The following is a 24,235-nucleotide window of genomic DNA, read 5'->3' as shown; positions in this document are numbered from 1 at the left end:
ACCACAGGATATTTTCCCTTCCTCCTGCTAGCTAACTTATTTCTGAAGAGTTAGTTTGAATACCCATTGAAGTAAGGGTAAAATATGAAAGCATTTTAGTCGTTGCCTTTGTTTTTTAATGGTTTTCAGATATCTAGTGGTCCATAAATGAATGGGTTAGAACCTCACACTAATGAGTAATGAGGTCTTTTCTGTGATTCTTCCATTTTTGGCAGAGTGTTAACTAAAGCAGCAGGGGATCCGAGAAACAGGGTGAGAAGGATGTGTTTGGCAGAGAATGTCATAACCTAGCACCTCTGCAACTTTTCCACCCATATACCCTGATAGAAGACAAGTGAATTTAAGTTCCAGGAGACATGGGAGTATCCACTACAAGCACTAAATTTCTTTTGAAGCCATATATTTAATCTTAAAAACGTAGGCCAGGTGCGGTGGCTCAGGTCTGTAATCCCAGCACTTTGGGAGGCAGAGGCAGGTGGATCACTTGAGGTCAGAAGTTTGAGACCAGCCTGGCCAACATGGTGAAATCCTATCTCTACTAAAAATACAAAAATTATCCAGGCATGGTGGTGGGCACCTGTAATCCCAGCTACTCAGGAGGCTGAGGCAGGAGAATCACTTGAACCCAGGAGGCGGAGGTTGCAGTGAACTGAGATGGTGCCACTGCACTCCAGCCTGGGTGACAGAGCAAGACTCCATCTTAAAAAAAATTATGAAAAAAAATCCATTCATATTTTGTAATATACCCATGTCTATTCTTTATTAATGTATTAAAAATAATAAATTACTCAACATTAAAATTTTGTCTCTTTAGGAAGCTGCACCACATTTATCCCAAGGATTCTCACGTTCTCTGCACACCTGCCTTCCCAGGGTTTGGGTACTCCAGCTGCAGGAGTGTGGTTCTGATCTGTCTCCTTTATCATAGGTATAATCCAGTTACCAAGAATGTGACTGTCAAGAGTGAAGGCGCTATTCAGGTCAACTTCACACTTGTTCGATCCTCAACAGATTCAAACAATGAATCAAAGAAAGGAAAAGGGGCTAGCAGCAGCACCAATGATGCCAGTGATCCAACTACTAAAGAGTTTGAAACTTTAATTAAAGACCTTTCAGCGGAGAATGGTTTGGAAAGCCTCATGTTACGCTCCTCCTCAAATCTGGCTCTGGCTCTTTATCGATACCATTCCTACAAAGACTTATCAGAGTTTCTGAGAGGACTTGTAATGAACTATCCACATATTACAAATCTTACCAAGTAAGTGTCACTTTCTATTGTCTTTTTTTTTTTTCAAGACAGTAAAATCAGCATTAGCCATGTTGAATAGTTGTAATTTATATAGAAATATTTGGGAACAGAATGTACAGAGAGTTGGAGTTTACTTATTTTGCAACATGTATTTGCTTGGAGATCTTTTTTTTTTAAATTATGCTTTAAGTTTTAGGGTACATGTGCACAACGTGCAGGTTTGTTACATATGTATACATGTGCCATGTTGGTGTGCTGCACCCGTTAACTCATCATTTACATTAGGTATATCTCCTAATGCTATCCCTCCCCCCTACCCCTACCCCACAACAGACCCCAGGGTGTGATGTTCCCCTTCCTGTGTCCAAGTGTTCTCATTGTTCAGTTCCCACCTATGAGTGAGAACATGCAGTGTTTGGTTTTTTGTCCTTGCGATAGTTTGCTGAGAATGATGGTTTCCAGCTTCATCCATGTCCCTACAAAGGACATGAACTCATAATTTTTTATGGTTGCATAGTATTCCATGGTGTATATGTGCCACATTTTCTTAATCCAGTCTATCATTGATGGACATTTGGGTTGGTTCCAAGTCTTTGCTATTGTGAATAGTGCCACAATAAACATACGTGTGCATGTGTCTTTATAGCAGCATGATTTATAGTCCTTTGGGTATATACCCAGTAATGGGATGGCTGGGTCAAATGGTATTTCCAGTTCTAGATACCTGAGGAATTGCCACACTGACTTCCACAATGGTTGAACTAGTTTACAGTCCCACCAACAGTGTAAAAGTGTTCCTATTTCTCCACATCCTCTCCAGCACCTGTTGTTTCCTGACTTTTTAATGATTGCCATTCTAACTGGTGTGAGATGGTATCTCACTGTGGTTTTGATTTGCATTTCTCTGATGGCCAGTGATGATAAGCATTTTTTTGTGTGTCTTTTGGCTGCATAAATGTCTTCTTTTGAGAAGTGTCTGTTCATATCCTTCGCCCACTTTTTGATGGGGTTGTTTGTATTTTTCTTGTAAATTTGTTTAAGTTCTTTGTAGATTCTGGATATTAGCCCTTTGTCAGATGAGTAGATTGCAAAAATTTTCTTCCATTCTGTAGGTTGCCTGTTCACTCTGATGGTGGTTTCTTTTGCTGTGCAGAAGCTCTTTAGTTTAATGAGATCCCATTTGTCAATTTTGGCTTTTGTTGCCATTGCTTTTGGTGTTTTAGACATAAAGTTCTTGCCCATGCCTATGTCCTGAATGGTATTGCCTAGGTTTTCTTCTAGGGTTTTTATGGTTTTAGGTCTAACATGTAAGTCTTTAATCCATCGTGAATTAATTTTTGTATAAGGTGTAAGGAAGGGGTGCTTGGAGATCTTTTTAATAGTGAATCTTGGGAACTTTAAGGAGAATTACTTGTTAGATTAGAAGTAGATAGCCTATGATTCCAGGAAATGTAAAATTGCTCTTCCTGATAATTATTTTGACTGATTGTAAAACCCTTTCCATCACTCAGCTACAGATCTATTAATATGTTCTGACTAAATATTGTTTAGTTTGTTTTATTTTGCTTGGGGCAAGGGAGGAATTTAGAACTGTAAGCTCACCTGTTAGGGATTATATGTAACTTTTTTTTTTTAATTAGAAAATGAAGCCTAGTTGCTGTCCTAATTCTAGTCTCTATTCACAGTCTCTTACTTGAAGCTTTAGGGACATGTGTGATCGTGGGTCCCAGGGAAAACATACAGTCCTGGCTTATGTAAAACTGATAGCTGAGATAGCCTTTACCTTCACTTTGTGGTGGTTGCTCTGCCTCACTTGCACTGCTTCATTTTAGATTTTGTTACAGTTACTCCAAAATTATTTCTATGATTTGTTGATTCCTATGGTTTGCCTGTTGTAGTTAAGGTCTTTACATTTTGCCTTGAGCATATAGTTCTCTGCTGCAAACCTCATGAACATTATTTAGCCTTTTACCTTTTTACTTTGTCTTTCTTCATGGGTCCTTTTAATTTCATCAGAAAACTTAGTTCCTCAAATTCTGATTTATAATATTCATAGATGCAGAGTGATACTTACTTTCTTTGGCAATACCAATTACTTTTCTTCCTTAACTGATTCTTGGATATTTCTGGCTATTTCAGGTTTTAATATCATACAATCTTAGTGCCATAGAGTTCATATACTTTTTTATTTTAATATAAAACCAGGCTAGGCACAGTGGCTCACACCTGTAATCCCAGCACTTTGGGAGGCCCAGGTGGGAGGATCGCTTGAGGCCAGGAGCTCCAGTTTACGTTGAACTATGATCACACCACTGTACTCCAGCCTAGGTGACAGTAAGATCCTGTCTCTAAAACAAACAAAAATTGGGCATTATTTTGCTGTCTGTTTACTTAGTTGATTTAATTTTTTTAACCTCCTAATTCAAGACACACTTTTTAGTTAAATATTTTCTCAAAATATGCCACACATGCCAGTGGTGGGGCACAAGAGAGTTTTAGGTGGTACACCAACAGGCACTAAGTACCATTGAATAGCGTCATGAGAAAGCAATAAGGTTTCTGTTAATTTTTCTCAATTTAATATGATTATATTTTTTCTGTCCAATTCTTGTAAATCTCCCTTTATGCTAAAGAAAGCAGACCTTAAGCTCAAAGCTCTTGGGCAAGCAGAGTATTTGACCATTGTTTAATTTTCATTGAATTAGTATTTTTTCCCCACTCAAATTATTTTTACTGTGAAACTGGTGTTGCATTTATAGTAAAATATAACATGACTTATTTACAAATATTAATTTTGATTAAAAAGGGAGGGCCAGGGTGGTGGCTCATGCTGTAATCCCAGCACTTTGGGAGGCTGAGGTGGGAGGATTGCTTGAGGCCAGAAGCACTTGAAACCAGCCTCAGCAATATAGCAAGACCCTGTCTCTACAAAATTTTTTTTAAAAAATTAGCTAGGCATGGTGGTGCAAACCTGTAGTACTACTCCCTTAGGAGACTGAGGCCAGAGGATCACTTGAGTCCTGGAATTCGAGGCTGCAGTGAGCTATGATCAAGCCATTGCATTCCAGCTTGGGTGACATAGTGAGACCCTGTCTCTTAAAAATATAATGACAATAATATAAATAAACAAATAAATAAATAAATAAATAAGGGAGGTTATCTATGTTCATACATACTTAAATATTTCTGTAATAAAAATTTAATTTGTGAGTTAGTACAAAACATATTAACTAAATAGTAGTGTAGATTAAAGATAGGGCAAATATTGTGATGATTGTATGAGAATGACTGAATTTGGAAGGATGGTAAACTAAATCATAATCTTTCCTAAATCTTTCCTAAATCTGATAATATCATCTATTTGATAAATGTTCTTTGGTCAAGGAAAACTAATTTTCTTAAGGTTTTCTGATGCAGTGATTCACTCTTTAAAGACTTTTTAAAACTTTTTGTGTTTTGTTTTCATTTCTATTTTTAAAGTCCATAAGTCAACATTAACATAGTGCTTGATTACTTGCTGATTTTTTTGTTTCTGGTTTTTGAAAGTTTGGGACAGAGCACTGAATATCGTCACATTTGGTCTCTTGAAATCTCCAATAAGCCCAATGTATCTGAGCCTGAAGAACCAAAGATTCGTTTTGTTGCTGGTATCCATGGAAATGCGCCAGTTGGAACTGAACTGCTTTTGGCTCTGGCAGAATTTCTCTGCCTGAACTACAAAAAGAACCCAGCTGTTACCCAAGTAAGAGAATAGCCGAGGTTGACATGCTTTAAAAGGAAAAAGCTCAACATTAATATCAGGGCACCATTTTTAAAATTTTTAATTTCTTGCTAGATTTTACAGAGTCACTTGTAGTACATTATGAACTTTACTCTTTAAAAATGAACCATCTTTGTAGTATATACCCTTTGTTAATAGTGTCTTTCTATTATATTTCCTTGTATGTCTTAAGAGGCATGCAGGAAAGAATACTAAAAATTTACATTCAATTTCCTACTCCGTCATTTAATAGCCACACTACCCTTCCAGTCTTTATTCATAGTTCTTTACTTTTTTTTTTTTTTTTTTGAGACAGAGTCCTGCTCTATCACCCAGGCTTGAGTGCAATGGCATGATCTCGGCTCACTGCAACCTCCACCTCCTGGATTCAAGCAATTATCCCGCCTCAGCTTCCTGAGTAGCTGGGACTACAGATGCCCACCACCATGCCCGGCTAATTTTTTTATATTTTTGGTAGAGACGGGGTTTTGCCATGTTGGCCACACTGGTCTCGAACTCCTGACCTCAGGTAATCCACCTGCCTTGGCCTCCCAAAATGCTGTGAGCCATGGCGTGAGCCATGGCGCCTGGCCAGTTTTTTACATTCTGACTTGAGGGACTTCCATTCTGAATTACTTATAACTAGGACACTATATTGAAAAATCTAGTGAAAGCCTAGTTTTTCAGTATAGTTTTCTTTTTCATGTAATACATAAAAAATTATTGGACATCTTGGCTGCTAAGAGATTTTAGAAAAAGCAATATGGTGTTATCTACTTTAGCAATCTGTGACTACAGAAAAGAACTTTGACTGGGGTGTGATGGCTCATGCCTGTAATCACAACACTTCAGGGGGCTGAAGAGAGAGGACCACTTGAGGCCAGGCGTTTGAGACCAGCCTGAGCAGCAGAGTGATACCTTGTCTCTACAAAAATTTAAAAAATTAGCTGGGCATTGTGGTGCACACCTGTAATCCTAGCTACTTGGGAGGCTAAAGTGGGAGGATCACTTGAGCCTAGTAGGTCAAGACTGCAGTGAGCTGTGATTGCACCACTGCATTCCAGCCTGGGTAACAGGCTGGAATCTCAAAAACAAACAAAACGAAACAAAACTTTGACCCAGAGGCTTGGGCACGTATGATTAAGCATCCTAGTTGTACGTTGCCTCAGAGAAGGGAAGGAAAGAGTGAAACACTCACTAATTGGCACTGTCCATAGTGGACTTAGGAAAGGGAAAAAGAACTGATATTTATTGAATACATATTATGTGCTGGGTAATATACCAGGTATTTTATATACGTCATTATATCCTCAACCATGTGATAATGATTATCTCCATTTTATAAATGTAGAAACTGAGGCAGTCCCACAGCTAGAAACTGGTAAAACTAGAATTTAAACCCAAGTATGTCTACTTTGAAGCCCAGTGCAGTTCTGCCTCCCCAAAACAAATTGGGAAAGAATTGATGTCATGATTAGGATCAGAAGGGACCTGTGTAATTAGGTGACATGAACTTAAATCAGACTGACCAAAAATTATGTTATCTTCCTTTGTGGGACAGGTGCTCTGTGTTGCGAACTTACTCAACTCTGCCATTAGAGCACAAAACAGTCATAATGTAAATGAATAGTCATGCTTATGTGTCAGTAAAACTTTATATACAATAGCAGGCACCAACTGGATTTGGCCTGCAGTTAGTGGTTTCTCACCCCTGTTCTAAGTCACTGGAAGGTCTCTGGGGACATTAGCTGTACAGTAGTTTTTTGCTTATTTTTAATATATTTGAAGCAAAAGGAAATTTAATTTTTTATTTTTTCATTCATTTTAGTTCTGTCTTTTAAATTAACTGTGTGTAGAATAAACAGACTTTCTGTTTGAGGCATGAGAGGGTACCCATTGATTCTACATGCAGCTAGTAACTCGTTAATTTCTGTTTCTGCTTCAGTTGGTTGACAGGACTAGGATTGTGATTGTCCCTTCTCTAAATCCAGATGGGCGAGAGAGAGCTCAAGAGAAAGACTGTACTTCAAAAATAGGACAAACAAATGCTCGTGGCAAAGATTTGGATACAGACTTCACAAGTAAGACTAATTTTTAGGCTACTAAAGTACTTAGGAGATAATTTTCTTTCTGCTAGAAGATTGATTGATCCATTTTGTCAGTGAATAATGGAGTACTTTCTTGTCTGGGTTATGAATATGAGGTATAAATGAATTCAGACATCTGGAAAAGTTTTTGAATTTTTCTCCATTATTATTTGCAAAAATAATTAAAGTTTTTCATAGAAATTCAATCCATTATATTGGGATGTTTGTTTCTTCACTAGTTGTGTAGAGATGTGTATTCTCTCTCCCCTCCTATGTATGTGTGTATGTGTATACACACACAACACACACGTATGTATATTGATTTGGAGAGCCCTATTTCTTATTTACTTAAATGGGACCTTTTTCATTGAATATGTATCATTGACATGGTTCAATTTCAGTACTTATAGATCTCTTAACATTCTTTTTTTTTTTTTGAGACAGAGTCTCACTCTGTTGCCCAGGCTGGGGTGCAATGGTACAATCTTGGCTCGCCTCCGCCTCTTGGGTTAAGCAATTATCCTGCCTCAGCCTCCTGAATAGCTGGGATTACAGGGACCCGCCACCATGCCTGGCCAATTTTTGTATTTTTAGTAGAGATGGGGTTTTATCATGTTGGCCAGGCTGGTCTTGAACTCCCGACCTCGGGTGATCCGCCTGCCCAGCCTCCCAAAGTGCTGGGATTATAGGCATTAGCCACTGTGCCAGGCCCAACATTCTTTTCTAATGGCATCTAGTATGCCATGAATCTATGACAGTACTCTTAATTTATTCAACCATTTTCTACTGATAGATACTTACTTTATTTCTGATTTTTTTGCTTTTGTAAACAGTGCTGCAGAGAACACCCGGCTTTCTGAAACTCTAATTTTCTTCCAAAGATAACGTATTTGTCCATTTTCACACTGCTGATAAAGGCATACCCAAGACTGGAAAGAAAAGGAGTTTTAATTTGACTTACAGCTCTACATGGCTGGGGAGGTTTCACAATCATGGTGCAGGATGAAAGCCACTTCTTACATGGTGGCAGCAAGAGAGTGTGAGAAGGAAGCAAAAGCAGATCTGATAAACCCATCAGATCTCGTAAGACTTATTCACTATCACAAGAATAATACGGAAAAGACCCGCCCCCATGATTCAGTTACCTCCCACCGGCTCCCTCCCACAACAAGTGGGAATTCTGGGAGATAAAATTCAAGTTGAGATTTGAGTGGGGACACAGCCAAACCATATCATTCTGCCACTGGCCCCTCCCAAATCTCATGTCCTCACATTTCAAAACCAATCATGCCTTCCCAACAGTCCCCCAAAGTCTTATTTCAGCATTAACTCAAAAGTCCACAGTCCAACATCTCATCTAAGACAGGTCCCTTCTGCCTCTGAGGCTGTAAAATCAAAAGCAAGTTAGTTACTTCCTAGATAAAATAGGGGTACAGGCATTGAGTAAATACAGCCATTCCAAATGGGAGAAATTGGCCAAAATGGAGGGGCTACAGGCCCCATGCAAGTTCAGAATCCAGCAGGGCAGTCAAATCTTAAAAGTTCAAAAATTTTCTCCTTTGACTCCATGTCTTGCATCTAGGTCATGCTGATGCAAGAAGTGGGTTCCCATGGTCTTGGGCAGCTCCACCCCTGTGGCTTTACAGGGTACAGGCTGTCTCCCAGCTGCTTTCACCAGCTGGCATTGAGTGTCTGCGGCTTTTCCAGGGGCATGGTGCAAGCTGTCGTGGATCTACCATTCTGGGGTCTGGAGGACAGTGGCCCTCTTCTCACAGCTCCACTAGGCAGTACCTCAGTAGGGACTCTGTGTGGGGGCTCTGATCCCACATTTCCCTTCTGCACTGCCCTAGCAGAGGTTCTCCATGAGGGGCCTGCCCCTGCAGCAAACTTTTGCCTGGACATCCAAGCTTTTCCATACATCTTCTGAAATCTAGGTGGAGGTTCCCAAACATCAATTCTTGACTTTTTTGCACCCGCGGGCTCAATGCCACATGGAAGCTGCCAGGTCTTGGGGCTTCCACCCATTGAAGCAACAGTCCGAGCTGTACCTTGGCCCCTTTTAGTCACAGCCGGCACAGCTGGGACACAGGGCACCAAGTCCCTAGATTGCCCCCAGCACGGGGACCCTGGGCCCAGCCCACAAAACCAGTTTTTCCTCCTGGGCCTCCAGGCCTTTGATGGGAGGGGCTGCCGAGAAGGTCTCTGACATGGCCTGGAGACATTTTCCCCATGGTCTTGGGGATTAACATTAGGCTCCTGGCTACTTATGCAAATTTCTGCAGCTGGGTTGAATTTCTCCCCAGAAAATGGGTTTTTCTTTTCTATTGCATAGTCAGGCTGCAAATTTTCCAAACTTTTATGCTTTGCTTCCCTTATAAAACTGAATGCCTTTAACAGCACCCGTGTCACCTCTTGAATGCTTTGCTGCTTAGAAATTTCTTCCGCCAGATACCCTAAATCATCTCTCTCAGATTCAAAGTTCCAAAAATCTCTAGGGCAGGGGCAAAATGCTGCCAGTCTCTTTGCTAAAACATAAGAAGAATCATCTTTGCTCCAGTTCCCAACAAGTTCATTATCTCCGTCTGAGACCACCTCAGCCTGGACCTTATTGGTCATATCACTATCAGCATTTTTGTCAAAGCCATTCAACAAGTCTCTAGGAAGTTCTATGCTTTCCCACATTTTCCCATCTTCTTCTGAGCCCTACAAACTGTTCCAACCTCTGCCTGTTACCCAGCTCCAAAGCTGCTTCCACATTTTTGGGTATCTTTTCAGCAACACCTGGCTCTATTGGTACCAATTTACTGTATTAGTCTGTTTTCAAACTGCTAATAAAGACATACTCGAGACTGGGAAGAAAAGGAGATTTAATTGGACTTACAGTCCCACATGGCTGGGGAGGTTTCAAAATCATAGCGGAGGATGAAAGGCACTTCTTACATGGCAGTGGCAAGAGAGAATGAGAAGGAAGTGAAAGTGGAATCCCCTGGTAAACCCATCAGATCTTGTGAGACTTATTCACTATCACAAGAATAGCATGGCAAAGACCCGCCCCCATGATTCAGTCACCTCCCACTGGGTACCTCCCACAACACGTGGGAATTCTGGGAGATACAATTCAAGTTGAGATTTGGGTGGGGGTACAGCCAAACCATATCAGATAGGTTATTTATATATTCCCTAAATTATTTTGTAAAGCTGGATATGCTTATTCTTTTTATTTTTTAATAAGATTTTTCTTTAACTTGCTTAGAGTCATTAGTATATACACATCCTGAAGTACATAATAAAACTCAGACTAACCTACCTTCTGTAATGTATCTTTCTTGCTTGAGATAGTGGCTTATGGAGAAATAAAATATTTATCTACAAATTTTTAAGTTAGCATTTTGATTGTATTCAAGTAGAGAATATTTTCTTAGATACTCATACTAAGATTTAAAATTTGATATTTTATATTTGACTTTTCTCTTTTTTAGATAATGCCTCCCAACCTGAGACTAAAGCCATCATTGAAAATTTGATTCAAAAACAGGACTTTAGTCTTTCTGTTGCCTTAGATGGTGGTTCCATGCTGGTCACATATCCTTATGACAAGCCAGTACAGACAGGTATGTAGAATGTCATTTTATATATATACTGTTTAAGCTTAGGTAGCAAATCCCAATTAAGTAATGTCCCTTCCACATTTTTATAAATAGTGAGCATTTGAGCACACTCTGTGAGCAAATTACCAACCAAAGAAGATTGTACATACATCAGCAGTTCAGTTACTTGGAGAGCTCAGATCTAATGGTAGCCCAGCTTTATTGAGTCTAGCTATCTTGTTCCATCTGTTCCATTTAGTCCACAGGCATTTACTGAGCAATTATTATGTCTGTAAATATTGAGAATATAAAAGTGAGTATGACACGGTTTCTGCCTCATGAAACTCCTATGTAACCAAATACTAACAGTACAGATTTGTCCTTCCCTGTTTTAAACTTTGACTAAGTGGTTGCACCTTATGGTGAGTTAAATAGTTGGTTGTTTAATCTCTGTGGGGTCGCAGTATATGGAGATAGTTTGGGTGGTTTTCAGTGCATCTTACAAAGAATATTGTTATTAGGCTACAGTTGTCCCAAAATGCAGTAAGACATACCAAAACAAGTTTGTATTTTAGTGTGATAGTCTGTTGTGAAAACTCACCATTAGAACCTTTTCATGTAAGGAGGATGTTTGTCTTCTATTATCTTGGGCTAAATAAAACCTTTTAGGGTTAATTATAGTAACAGTATACTTAAGTGGAGTGCAAAATTTATTAGGAGAAAAAGATGACTTATATCCATGAAGGTTAACTTGGGGGAAAAAAATCATTTGGATTTCTCCACTGACTTCTAAATTTTTCTTTCTATAGTGGAAAATAAAGAGACTCTGAAGCATTTGGCATCTCTTTATGCAAATAATCATCCATCCATGCACATGGGTCAGCCCAGTTGCCCAAACAAATCAGGTAGATGTTTTCCATACCTTTTGTTATTGCTGTTGTTGTTGTTGCTTTTGTGGGGAAAGGAGTTTCACCTTAAGGTCTTCCTGATTCCACATCTCTTAATGCTTTTATAGATGAGAATATTCCAGGAGGAGTAATGCGTGGAGCAGAATGGCATAGTCACCTGGGCAGCATGAAGGTAAGCTTTCTAGAACATGGTTAGAATGGAGTTATGGCCAGGCACAATGCCGTATGTGTAAACCCAGTGCTTTGGGAGGCCAAGGCAGGTGGATTTTCTGAGTTTGGGAGTTCAAGACCAGCCTGGCCAACATGGTGAAACCCCATTTCTACTAAAAATATAAAAATTAGCTGGGTGTGGTGGCAGACGCCTGTAATCCCAGCTACTTGGGAGGCTGAGTCAGGAGAATCGCTTGAACCTGGGAGGTGGAGGTTGCAGTGAGTCGAGCCGAGATCGCACTACTGCACTCCAGTCTGGGCAACAGAGCAAGATTCCATCTCAAAAAAAAAAAAAAAAAAAAAAGAATGGAGTTTATGAATATCAGCCATTGAGTACAAGAATAGGTGACTTTTCTGGTATTGTAAAGTGAATGGCATCTGCCTCATGGCTTTCTTGACATGTTTAGCCCTTACATTAACCCGACAGTACTTTTTTGGCCATTTTAACCATTTTTAATTGTACAGTTTAGTGACATTAATTAAATGTTGTGCCCCAAAAACCATATCTATTTCCAAAACTTCATTTGCCCCAGACAGAAACTCTGTACCCACTAAGCAATAACTCCCTATTCCCCTCTCCCACGGCTCGTGGAACCCCTGTCTACTTTCTGCCTCTATGAATTTGCCTATTGTAGGTATTTCATGTAAGTTGAATCATACAATATTTACCCTTTCACTTAGCAAAATGTTTTTAGGATTCATCCATTTTAGAGCATGTATCATTACTTCATTCATTTTTATGGCTGAATAATATTCTATTTATGTTTATACCACATTTTATTTGTTAATTCATGTGTCGATGGGCACTTGGATTTCTACTTTTTGGCTGTTGCAAATGATGTTGCCATGAAGATTGGTATTGCAGGTATCTGTTTGAACCCTGTGCTGCCATGAACATTGGTATTACAAGTATCTGTCACTTCTTTGGGGTAGATACCTAGGAGTGGAATTGCCTGGTTATATTGTAAGTCTATGTTTCACCTTTTGAGGAACCACCAAACTGTTTTCCACAGCAGCTGCACCATTTTACATTCCTTACCAGCAATGTTTGAGGTTTCCAATTTTCCCATATCCTCTCCTCACCAACACTTATTTGCTGGTTTTTTTTTTTTTTTTAAACAGAGTCTCACTTTGTTGCTCAGGCTGGAGTGCAGTGGCTATGGCTCCTTCGCAGCTTATTGCAGCCTGAACCTCCCAGGCCCAAGCCATCCCCCCACCTCAGCCTCCTGAGTAGCCAAGACCACCCGCATGCACCACCATGCGGAACCAATTATTTTTAATTCTTTGTAGAGACAGGTTCTCCCTTTGTTGCCTAGGCTGGAGTTCTTTATATATTAATATAAAAGGCTGAGCGTGGTGGTGGCTCATGCCTATAATCCCAGCACTTTGGGAGGCCGAGGTGGGAGGATCACCTGAGGTCAGTCAGGAGTTTGAGACCAGCCTGGCCAACATGGTGAAACCCATCTCTACTAAAAATACAAAAAAATTAGCTGGGCGTGGTGGCAGGCGCCTGTAATCCCAGCTACTTGGGAGGCTGAGGCAGGAGAATCGCTTGAACTTGGGAAGCAGAGGTTTCAGTGAGCCGAGATTACACCATTGCACTCCAGCCTGGGCAACAAGCACGAAACTCTGTCTCAAAAAAACGAATAAACAAACAAAACCCATTCTGGATGCTGTGTATTCTAGATAGGAAATTCTTATCAGATACATGATTTGCAAGTATTTTCTCCTATTCTTCAGGTTACCTTTTAAATTTCTTGATTATGTCCTTTGATACATGAGTTTTTAATTGTAATGAAATCCAGTGTACCTGTTTTTGTTGTTGTTGCTTTTGCAGTTGTTATCCTATCTAAGGATCTGTTGCTAAATCCAAGGTCATGAAGATGCCCCGCCCCACCCCATGTTTTCTTTTCTTTTTTTGGAGGGCAGATGTGGGATGAGTGGGAGGGGTGGGGTACATGGCCCCCCTGCCCACCTCCCTGCCGCCTATCCTTGTGTTTTCTTTGAAGAGTTTTATGGGCTTGGCACGGTGGCTCAGGCCTGTAATCTGAGCACTTTGGGAGGCCAAGGTGGGTGGATCATTTGATGTCAGGAGTTCAAGACCGGCCTGGCCAACATGTTGAAACCCCATATACTAAAAATACAAACATTAGCCAGGCTGTAGTGCTGCGCACCTGTAATCCCAGCTACCTGGGAGGCTGTGGCAGGAGAATTGCTTGAGCCTGGGATGGGAAGATTGCGAAGAGCCGAGATCTCGCCACTGCACTTGAGTCTGGGCAACAGAGTGAGACCCTGTCTCAAAAAAAAAAAAGAAAAAAAAGAGTTTTATGGATCAAGCTGTCATATTTCAGTCATTGATGCAGTTTATTTTTTATGGTATGAAGTAGGAGTTCAACTTCGTTTGTTTGTATGTAGAAATTCAGTTGTGTCAGCACTATTTGTTGAAAGACTATTCTTTCCCCACTGAATGGTTTTGGTATCCTTCCCAAAAATGAGTTTACCATAGATGTGTGGATTTATTTCTGGACTCTCAATTCTATTCCATTGGTCTATATGTTTGCCTTTATGCCAGTATCACTTTTTTTTTTTTTTTGGTTGTTGTTTTCCTTTTTTTAATTTATTTTTTATTTATTTTTATTTATTTTTTATTTTTTATTTTTTTATTATACTTTAAGTTTTAGGGTACATGTGCACAACGTGCAGGTTAGTTACATATGTATACATGTGCCATGTTGGTGTGCTGCACTCATCAACTCATCATTTAACATTAGGTATATCTCCTAATGCTATCCCTCCCCCCACCCCAAAACAGGCCCTGGTGTGTGATGTTCCCCTTCCTGTGTCCATGTGTTCTCATTGTTCAATCCCCACCTATGAGTGAGAACATGCGGTGTTTGGTTTTTTGTCCTTGCGATAGTTTGCTGAGAATGATGGTTTCCAGCTTCATCAGTATCACTGTTTTGATTAATGTAGGTTTGTTGTAGTAAGTTGTAAAATTGGAACGTGTGAGTCTTTCAGCTTTATTGTTCTTAAAGATTGTTTTGGCTATTCAGAGCCCCTTGTCATTCCATTTGAATTTGAGCATTGGCTTTTCTTTTTCTGAGAAAAGGGGTGTTGGAATTTTGTTAGAGGTTGTGTTAAAACCGTATATCACTTTGTGTAGTATTGACATCTCTACAATATTGTCCTCCTATCCATTATTTAGGTCTTCTTTAATTTCTGACAGCATTTTAATTCATTGTCCATCCACTTCAAATTAGGCAGGAGTTGTTAGCAGATGGGTGGTTGGCTGATCATTTTATTCACATGTGCAACCAGAAAATTGACTTTATTCCCATTTCTGCCTGTCTTCCCTCCTTTATTTACTAAGAACTTACTACTGGGAGGCATTTTGCTATATTAGTGATAAATAAAATATACTGCCTGGCCTATTGTACAAATTAACTGTGTTACATAATTAATTGATTTGATCTGGAAGAGAGCAACTCTCAGCAGGCCGTGAGAAATTAAAGACACAAAAAATTATATCTAGTCAGAGATACAGCCTTTTCTCTGTAGAGGAGATGGCATTTGGGCTGCAGAGATAGTGAAGCAGAACATTCCAGAAAGAGGAAGCAGTACATAGCAGAAGTCTAATTTAGTTAGAATATGGGGTGTAATGCAGAGCCACAGAAGTTTAAGAATGGAAAGAGTGCTTGTTGCTTTGAATGCTTTGTTTAAAAAAGAATGGGAAACTGAGGTTTTGAGCAGGGGTAACAATATTGACATGATCTGAGCTATGCTATGGGAAAACTAATCTCTAAATAATCAGTTAAGATAGTTTGGAGGAAGGAGAGACTGGTACAGGGAGACTGGTTTGGAATTATCTAGACAAAAAGTAATGAGGACCTAGGTTATGCTAGTGGCAACGAGAGTAGAGTCAAAGGATGACATTTTAGATATTCTATAGAGGTAGAATTGACAAGATTCAGCAAATTATGGATGATAGTGAGATAGAGAAGTCAAAGACAAGAGGTTTCATTGCTATGTAAGAAAGTGAGTTAATACCATTAACTGAGTTAGGAAAAAGAAGAGATTTTGGGAAAAGGTGGTAAGCTGGGTTTTTGAACCTGTCTGCACAGGCAGTTCCTGTACCTTGATAATATCAATGCCGTATTGCAGGGAGTGGATATTGTCACCAGCAGGGGTCCAGGTTGAGGGTATGAGAGAGCTAATGATCATTATCTCCATAGCTTCAAGTACAACTGTGACATTTCTGGGTTTTGAGGGAAGCTGACCCTCTTCTGCATGTACTCATTCATTCATTTCTTCAGCAAACCCGAATAAACCCCATCTACCTGGCACTACCAGGCACTGTGGGAAGCACTGAAGATAGGAAAATGAATTCGACATAGCCCCTGTCCTCAAGGGCTCTCATAGAGTTTGTGATTGATTATAATACAGAGAGGTTTATTTATATTTGTCATAAAATGCTTTACAGCTTCTTTGTTTACATCAGCTACGTTTTCTTTTCATTTACTCCATTTGTTGTATTACAAAGCCTCATTCTTTCTTTTACTTATTAATTTTCCCACATTTGATTTTGAACTTTATATTCTAGGATTATAGTGTCACCTATGGCCATTGTCCGGAAATCACAGTATACACAAGCTGCTGTTACTTTCCTAGTGCTGCACGACTCCCTTCCTTGTGGGCAGACAATAAGAGATCTCTTCTTAGTATGTTAGTGGAGGTGAGTCTTTTCCTTTTAACTGGAGGCAAACTCCCAGGAATATGTTCAGTGAAAACCTTTATCAAAACATTGTCTTTTACCAAAAATGTATATTATTTATTTTAAATTTATATAGAAAGAAGAGTTTTGGTCATTTTATGTTTCCTAAATAGATGCCATTTATTCACATCTCTGGAATCTGCTATAATTTAGGTAATTTGACCTTGCAAGATGCTGCAAGTTCTTTAATTTGAATATCACAGAGTTACTGGAGTCAGTATACCATGGTAGGAAGGAAATCACTCAAGGCATTAGAAGATTGGGTTCTAATGCTTTAGGCTATGACAATATCAGAGTTCTCTTTTATTTCCAGCTCTGTGAGCCTGAATATTGAATGAATAGCAAACAAGGTCAGAGTCAGTGGGGAGGGAAGAGAAGCAGCAGGCCATACAGAGTTTGATACTTGTTTGTGTGTGGTTTTTGTTTTGTTTGTTTGTTTGGTTGGTTTTGGTCATGCCTCAAGCTAGTGCCTCTACGATGTCTGGCATTATGACAACATAAATTTATATTTTAAACATTTTTTCAGGTTCACAAGGGAGTTCATGGATTTGTTAAAGATAAGACTGGAAAGCCAATCTCTAAAGCAGTCATTGTACTTAATGAAGGAATAAAGGTACAAACAAAAGAGGGAGGTTATTTCCATGTACTCTTAGCGCCAGGTGTCCATAACATTATTGCCATCGCTGATGGGTACCAGCAACAACATTCACAGGTAAGAAACTCAAATTGAGTAGCATCATGTAAATTTTTATTCTTAATAATACTTCTGTTTTATTTTGAAACTCTTGTTAGAAATCTTGAAGGGAATAAAGAAATTAAAAGTGTGACTGCCTCTTGATTATGATATCTTGTTATCCTTGTACCCCTTGCTAACAAAAGGGAAAATTTTCTAGCATTTTGTATACTTTAGATGGCAATGCATCATCTCCTTAGTTTGCTATATGGGGCCTAATAATATAGCAGGGATACAGTACACCTTAAGCAGAATTTGTCATGATTCTTACACTTTCTCCTTCTAGGTCTTTGTGCATCATGATGCAGCTAGTTCTGTGGTGATAGTCTTTGACACAGATAACCGGATATTTGGTTTGCCAAGGGAGCTTGTGGTAACTGTATCAGGTAAAGACATTTTGATTTTTAGTAGTAAAAGTTAAAAACAATCTTGACATTTCAATATGAGAGTGGGTCACCTCTCTCATATTGATCCTGAAACTAATCACTTGTCTTCTAATGTCTCCTTATCTAAATGTGATTTTCCTGGACCTCTGTTCTCGCATATGTTCTCCTGGCTTGCCTTTCTCTGCCGAGACCAGCTCCATCAAGGAGACCCTAACCCAGCGGTGCTAGAGAAATTAAAGACACACACAGAAATATAGAGGTGTCAAGTGGGAAATCAGGGGTCTCATAGCCTTCGGCGCTGAGAACCTCCAACAGAGATTTACTCAGGTGTTTATTAACAGCAAGCCAGTCATTAGCATTGTTTCTATAGATATTAGATTAGCTGAAAGTATCCCTTATGGGAAACGAAGGGATGGGCCGAAATAAAGGGATGGGTTGGGCTAGTTATCTGCAGCAGGAGCATGTCCTTAAGGCACAGATCACTCATGCTATTGTTTGTGCTTTAAGAACGCCTTTAAGCAGTTTTCCGCCCTGGGTGGGCCAGGTGTTCCTTGCCTTCATTCCGGTAAACCCACAACCTTCTAGTGTGGATGTCATGGCCATCATGAACATGTCACAGTGCTGCAGAGATTTTGTTTATGGCCAGTTTTGGGGCCAGTTTATGGCCAGATCTTGGGGGGCCTGTTCCCAACACTTCTCTTTCTTCAGGTCTATACTCAAACGTCACCTCCATGGAGAGGCTTTCCCTGATCACCCTAGCTACCCCTGTCACTATCTCTATCCTGCTTTTTTTCATTATAGCACTTTCATAACATTATATATTTGTTCATGTATTTGTCTATATTCAATCTCTCCCACTAAAACATAAGTTCTGAGAGAGGGAGGAATCTACCTGTATCCTCCAAGCCTAGAACGATGGTTAGCACGCAGTGGGTCTTAACGAAGAGTTGTTGAATGAATGAATGATTTGCTTTATATTAAAGTCATAAGTTCCTAGGACTTTGACTTATATTAGTTCTGCTTTTTCAAGATCCAGGAAAGAGGAAATGTTTGTTTATGCTGGAACTAATTCATGTCATTGCTTGGATTACTGAAAGGTTAGGAAGAAAAAAAATGTGGTAAAATGAATACTCTGCTGTACTTTATCTATTTGATACAAACAGCCTTAGTTTATTTCTAAGTGCAGCTTGGATGAGGCAGAATAACCAAGTTTTATCACAGGGTTCCTGTGGGAGAGACCCTTAGTTGAGAGAAAGTAGTATATTGGAAACATGGCCCAATCATAGATCCTGTGTGGTGTATTTAAAGGGTTCTTAGCTTGTCTCAGATAAAGTGTAAATAACTTAGTGGTTAAAAACACAGGAGGTAGAATTCAGCCATGGTTTAAATCTGGCTCTGTCACCCATTAGCTATTGTGAACTTAGTTTTTATTACTTTTAGTTTCTAACACTTTTATTTTGATAACCTCATACAAATTTAAAATAAACAAGGAGATTTGGATGAAATGAAAGTTTACTGGAAAGGAAAAGTATAATAGAAGTCATAAAAAGCATGTTGCAGAACAGTAGACACAGTATAATTTCATTATGGTAAAAGAAAAAAATACATGTACGTGCATATGCATAAAGAAAGATCTGGAGCCAGGCATGGTGGCTCACGCCTGTAATCCCAGCACTTTGGGAGGCCAAGGCAGGTGGATCACTTGAGGTCAGGAGTTCTAGACTAGCCTGGGCAACATGGCAAAACCCCATCTCTAGCAAAAATCAAAAAAAATTAGCCAGGTGTGGTGGCGTGCACCTGTGGTACTACTTGGGAGGCTGAGGTGGGAGGATTACACACACACACAAAAGATCTTATAACTAAAAATGATCTCTGGGTAATGGAAATGTAAATATAGGAGGTTTTTTGGTTTTGGCTTTGTTAGTTTGCTTATCTGTATTTTTAAACTTTGTATATTGTACATATACTGCTTCTATAATAATAAAGGTTGTTCTTAAGTGCATGAAATAGAAATAAAATAAATGAGGGGTATATTATTAAAAGTTCCATTGTAAGCGGCTGCTTATTAATATCCTTAAAGTATAATATCACCCACATGATGGTTTTTGTTTGTCAGGTGCTACTATGTCGGCATTGATCCTAACAGCTTGCATTATTTGGTGCATCTGCTCAATCAAGTCTAATAGACACAAGGATGGCTTTCATCGGCTCAGGCAGCATCATGATGAGTATGAAGATGAAATTCGCATGATGTCTACCGGCTCCAAGAAGTCCCTCCTAAGCCATGAGTTCCAGGATGAAACAGACACTGAAGAGGAAACATTATATTCTAGCAAACATTGAAAAACACATTTTGCATATCTCCCAGCATAAGTACCAAGCAAAATTACAGTTCCTCTTGGGAGAACACTGCATTAAGAAGAGAGACTCTCTTGCTTCTTCAAAGAGCTTTGGGAAATTAAATTGCTAAATTTGTATTCTCTGTGAATTTCACTGGCAGTTTTGAACTTCCCTTCCTTAAAGTACTCTAAACCTTTAAAAAAAAATCTGATTTATGCAGCAGAGATGGGACAGCCACTTTTTCTTTTTAATTTAAGATGAGCTATTTGGAGCTTATGTAATAATGGCATAAAGCCAACTAGAGGATGTTGTATTTTGCACATCAGGTGTTTACTAGTGGCTTTAGTATTTTTCTTTGTTTTAAATGGCCAAAAGAATCCAGAAACATTAAGGCAGGGACAGCAGTCAGAATCGACATAAAGCTTTAAAAACTCAAGGTTTTTTCAACCTACTGAGGAGTACTTTTCTCTAGTTGTTAAATAGCTGGAGTTTTTCTTATTCAGGTTTAATGGAGGTTGAATTGATTTTTAAACACATATAACAGTAGGAAATGAATAAATGGGCTTCTGCATTTGGCTTTCTACCTGTTCCAAGGCTAGATCGGAACTGGTAGACTACGCTGTAAGCAGGATTTCACTACCTCTCTTAAGGTTTAGCAAACTTCTAAATAGCCCATTTTAAGGGAGAACTTACTAACTTTGTTGTGAAAGGTCTAAATGCCCACTTGAATGAAGCTGAGAGAGAGATCTAGCAAAAGCTAAAACTCATGTTGTCTATCTTTGAACTTGGTAAAAACCCACAGGTGCTGCTGCTTATATCTGTGAAGCACTAGCTTATTCTAGGAATGCCTGATTCTTTAATATTGCCTAAATCGGAACCTTTTTCTATGTTGCACACATGGTTTTCAGATGACCCAGCCATCTACAAGATCTGAATTCTACTGAAAATATCTGGAAATGTGGAAGAGACCTACTTGCACATTCTTAACCTGTATTTGAACACAAAATATCTATACTTCATGCTCCAGCCCAAGCCTATACCCTGTAATAGCATACTATTATTGAAATCGCTTGAGCGGTCTTGTTCACATAGGCCTCTGGGAGTGATTTGGTTCTTTGCCCTAATGTTTCATTTGACGGTCTCTTTTTGATCAACCAATTTTGCTAAAAGTTCAGTCGAAAGCTTTTAAGTGTAGCTTCCTCCCTTGAAAAAAAATGTAAACTATGACTGCTGAGTGATAAAACACTGTGGTGTGAAAGTGTCATCTTCACTGCCAATCAGGCAAAGACCGGAAAGATTTGCATTTTATTATGTCTGTCTTATCATGCAATGGAAATGATGCTTTTTGTAAGTATGCATCTTACCAATGATGTAACGGTTTAATACCTTTGAATGTTTTAATAACCAAGTTGCTGCTGAACTTATACTAAATCAGGGGACCAAAAAACTTGCTCTTATCTTCTCAAATTGTATTCCATATCCATTAATGTATCAGTTATCCCAAAGCCTTCAGGTGGAGGGGTTTACCACCTTCCTAGGTCGTTCAACCAGGTTTTGTGAGGAATGCATTCAAAGTGGCTTTATAAAAGAAGATTTTGTTTAGCAAGAATAATGAGGTCATGTCATTTGTTAATAAGTATCTGTGATAAATCCGTGGTTCAAGGTTAAGCCATTCTGGTATTCTGGTATTAGCAACTGTAAATTCTGCCACCTCATACATGGAACAGAGCTTGTGGGATGCTAATAGTTAGTGAAGTATACATGATTTAATTTCTAATAATCTTTATGTTTTCTTTAAGGATGGTGGTGTATTGCTCTTTTTCAGCTTTATTTTTAAGAGTACAGTCAGGAAACCAACAAGGGGCCTAAGAGTGGCTGCCCCTGCTTGGGACATTACAGCAAGTGAAACAAAGTTAATGTGACAAGCTTTGCTTTGTTATCATTGGTCTTCACTAGAGGATACCTTTTACATGTACTTCTCTCTTGGATCAAATATGTCTTTAACTGTACATCTCAGTGGCTGGAGGCCATGCCTTTTAAGCATGTGTAAAATTTTTAAAGAAACGAACATACACATAGTTATTTTAGTAATATTTCCTGAAAGAAAAACCAAATTCTGCTATAAATCTTGATCTTCAATGAACTTTTAAATAATGCATTTAGCTGGAAAACAAGACTTTCCCAGCTTGTGTTACCTAGAAGCGTGAATGTATAGGATACCTGACTACTAAGACTATATTCTCAGCCCTGCCCTGTCTTTTATTTGCGGATCTAATCTAATATTAGAATATATTAACCACTTAAGGCATTGAAGCCATATGGGATGGGGAATGCATTTCTTCAGTGTTTCTCCGAGAGACTTCCCATTTCCTTGGAGTTATGGCGGCAAGTAAGTATCATAGTATCAAGAAATTTGCCTAAATCTGAGTTGTGCCTTTCTTTACTCACAAGGCATGGGCTTTGTCCTGGTGATCAGTTTGTAAGCCTTCTTCCTTCCCAGCTCCTTAATAAAAGCAAAGTGATTGAGTAGGTAATGTTCAAAGTGTCTGCCTGTGTACATGTACTTGTATTGATTATGTAGTTCAGTAAGATGTGCCCAAGTCATTTCAGAAAGAAAGACCCTTTGGTTTTGATGCATTTTGCTGAACACTTGGGTAGTGAGTGGGATCCTATCCAGTTGAGGAATGCTTGCAATGCTCATTGAAGGGATTTTCTTTGGGACTTTGTCATCTTCCAGGAAGGAAACATATTGTATATTTGGCCCAGTGTGATTGATTGCTTTATCTTTGGTAACTTTTACTTGAATGGGATTTGCTGAATTAATGACTATTGAATTTAAAACTAATTATGAGTTGACAAATAAATAAAAGATAGTGTTTATGTCTGAGCTTATTGTGTTTGAGCTAACACCAGGTTACTCAGTAACCATGACCTGCTCCTCCATTTCCATTTATTCTCAACATTAAATAGTTTTATCTTGTTGTTGCCAGAAATGCACTTGTGCCAGGTATTGTCCCTGCTGTATGAAAAGCTTCTTGGCAATGAATTCTGTAATAGTGCCCTACATTATGGTTTTCTGGTGGAATTGTTTTAACAGTGACAACCCAGGATTTCCAATATATTTTTGTTTTATTGTTATTACCAAAAATTCCACTATGATTGATGTTCAGTGATTTTCTATAGCAACTTTTTTGGTAACTCTTTGGGTTTCTGATTTGTTTTAGCTAAAATTTTGGGGATATGATTTGGGTCTTTGATTAATGTCAACTGAACTTGGATTTCTAGTTCATGAAGAAATCTCTCCCAATACCCATTTATCCTATTTTTAGCAATAATTCGTTAATGATTCCACTTGATTTTCAGAATATTGTCCTGGTTGATTTTGATTTGACAGCGTACATTATGAAATTTGAAAGTAGGTTACCATTTTGAGGCAGTTGGATATAAATTATGTAAATATGTATGATTATGATTTTTATAAATGGCATAACATGAGTGTACTAACTACCTTCTATGCTGGCCATGCTACAGATTTTCTGGAGGTATGACAATAGTATTTTTTTATGCTCAGATTAAAAATCAGCTTTTCACCTCTCCAGTTTTTCCAAGTGATACTCCCAGTTCTAGAGCAATCTACAGCTGTTTATATGAGGTGCCCAACACCCATTCATCTCAAGTGCTTCAGTCTTTGGTTTATTTCATGCACTGTGCCTTCAAAATGAAATTTTTAAAAGGGACTTTAAATGAAGTTGAATAGTAGTTTTTAAAAGTCAATTTGTAATTTATGTGAAATCTAACTGTAATGAGGTCCTTTCTGTTTTTTATATGTAAACAGATCTACTAATCCTGTATAAAAGTTATTTTACGATGTTTGTCTTTCTTTGTGTTTTGTCTCATAATCTTTTTTCAGATGCAATATGCCGGAAAAAGTTATAGGTCCAGTTTGAAAATTATTTAGTTTTTCTGCCTATGCTAGTGGAAAAATAGTACCAGGATCAGAATACAGGGTATCACCTATGGAATGTTTCTGTATTTATGAATTGACTCAAAAGAAAGCTTTGTTTCTGAAATTGCATTATGTAGTAGCCACGGTTTTCTGTTTGTAGCTCAGCTAGATTGTTATATATGTTCAATCATTTCACAATAACAACACAAAACTGGTCATTGAAAGGTTTTTATGTACGCATTTTAAACTTGTTCGTTA

General features: G+C 38.7%; 1 protein-coding gene across 1 annotated transcript in view; it reads left to right on the top strand.

The window, feature by feature from the left end:
* CPD (carboxypeptidase D) overlaps positions 1-23,899 on the top strand; it is an 88,343-nt gene extending 64,444 nt beyond the window's left edge. The window contains exons 12-21 of the mRNA XM_009432467.5: positions 929-1,258; positions 4,796-4,991; positions 6,955-7,090; positions 10,576-10,707; positions 11,493-11,588; positions 11,699-11,763; positions 16,402-16,533; positions 17,099-17,284; positions 17,592-17,691; positions 19,808-23,899. Coding sequence (XP_009430742.4) covers positions 929-1,258; positions 4,796-4,991; positions 6,955-7,090; positions 10,576-10,707; positions 11,493-11,588; positions 11,699-11,763; positions 16,402-16,533; positions 17,099-17,284; positions 17,592-17,691; positions 19,808-20,034 — 1,600 coding nt within the window. The 3' untranslated portion in view covers positions 20,035-23,899. The remainder of the gene's footprint in view (positions 1-928; positions 1,259-4,795; positions 4,992-6,954; positions 7,091-10,575; positions 10,708-11,492; positions 11,589-11,698; positions 11,764-16,401; positions 16,534-17,098; positions 17,285-17,591; positions 17,692-19,807) is intronic.
* The last annotated feature ends 336 nt before the right edge of the window (positions 23,900-24,235 follow it).

This window comes from Pan troglodytes, chromosome 19 (assembly GCF_028858775.2).
Source record: "Pan troglodytes isolate AG18354 chromosome 19, NHGRI_mPanTro3-v2.0_pri, whole genome shotgun sequence".
Classification (NCBI taxonomy): domain Eukaryota; kingdom Metazoa; phylum Chordata; class Mammalia; order Primates; family Hominidae; genus Pan; species Pan troglodytes.
Note: the sequence above shows the minus strand (reverse complement) of the source record. Positions and strands in the feature narration are given on the sequence as shown.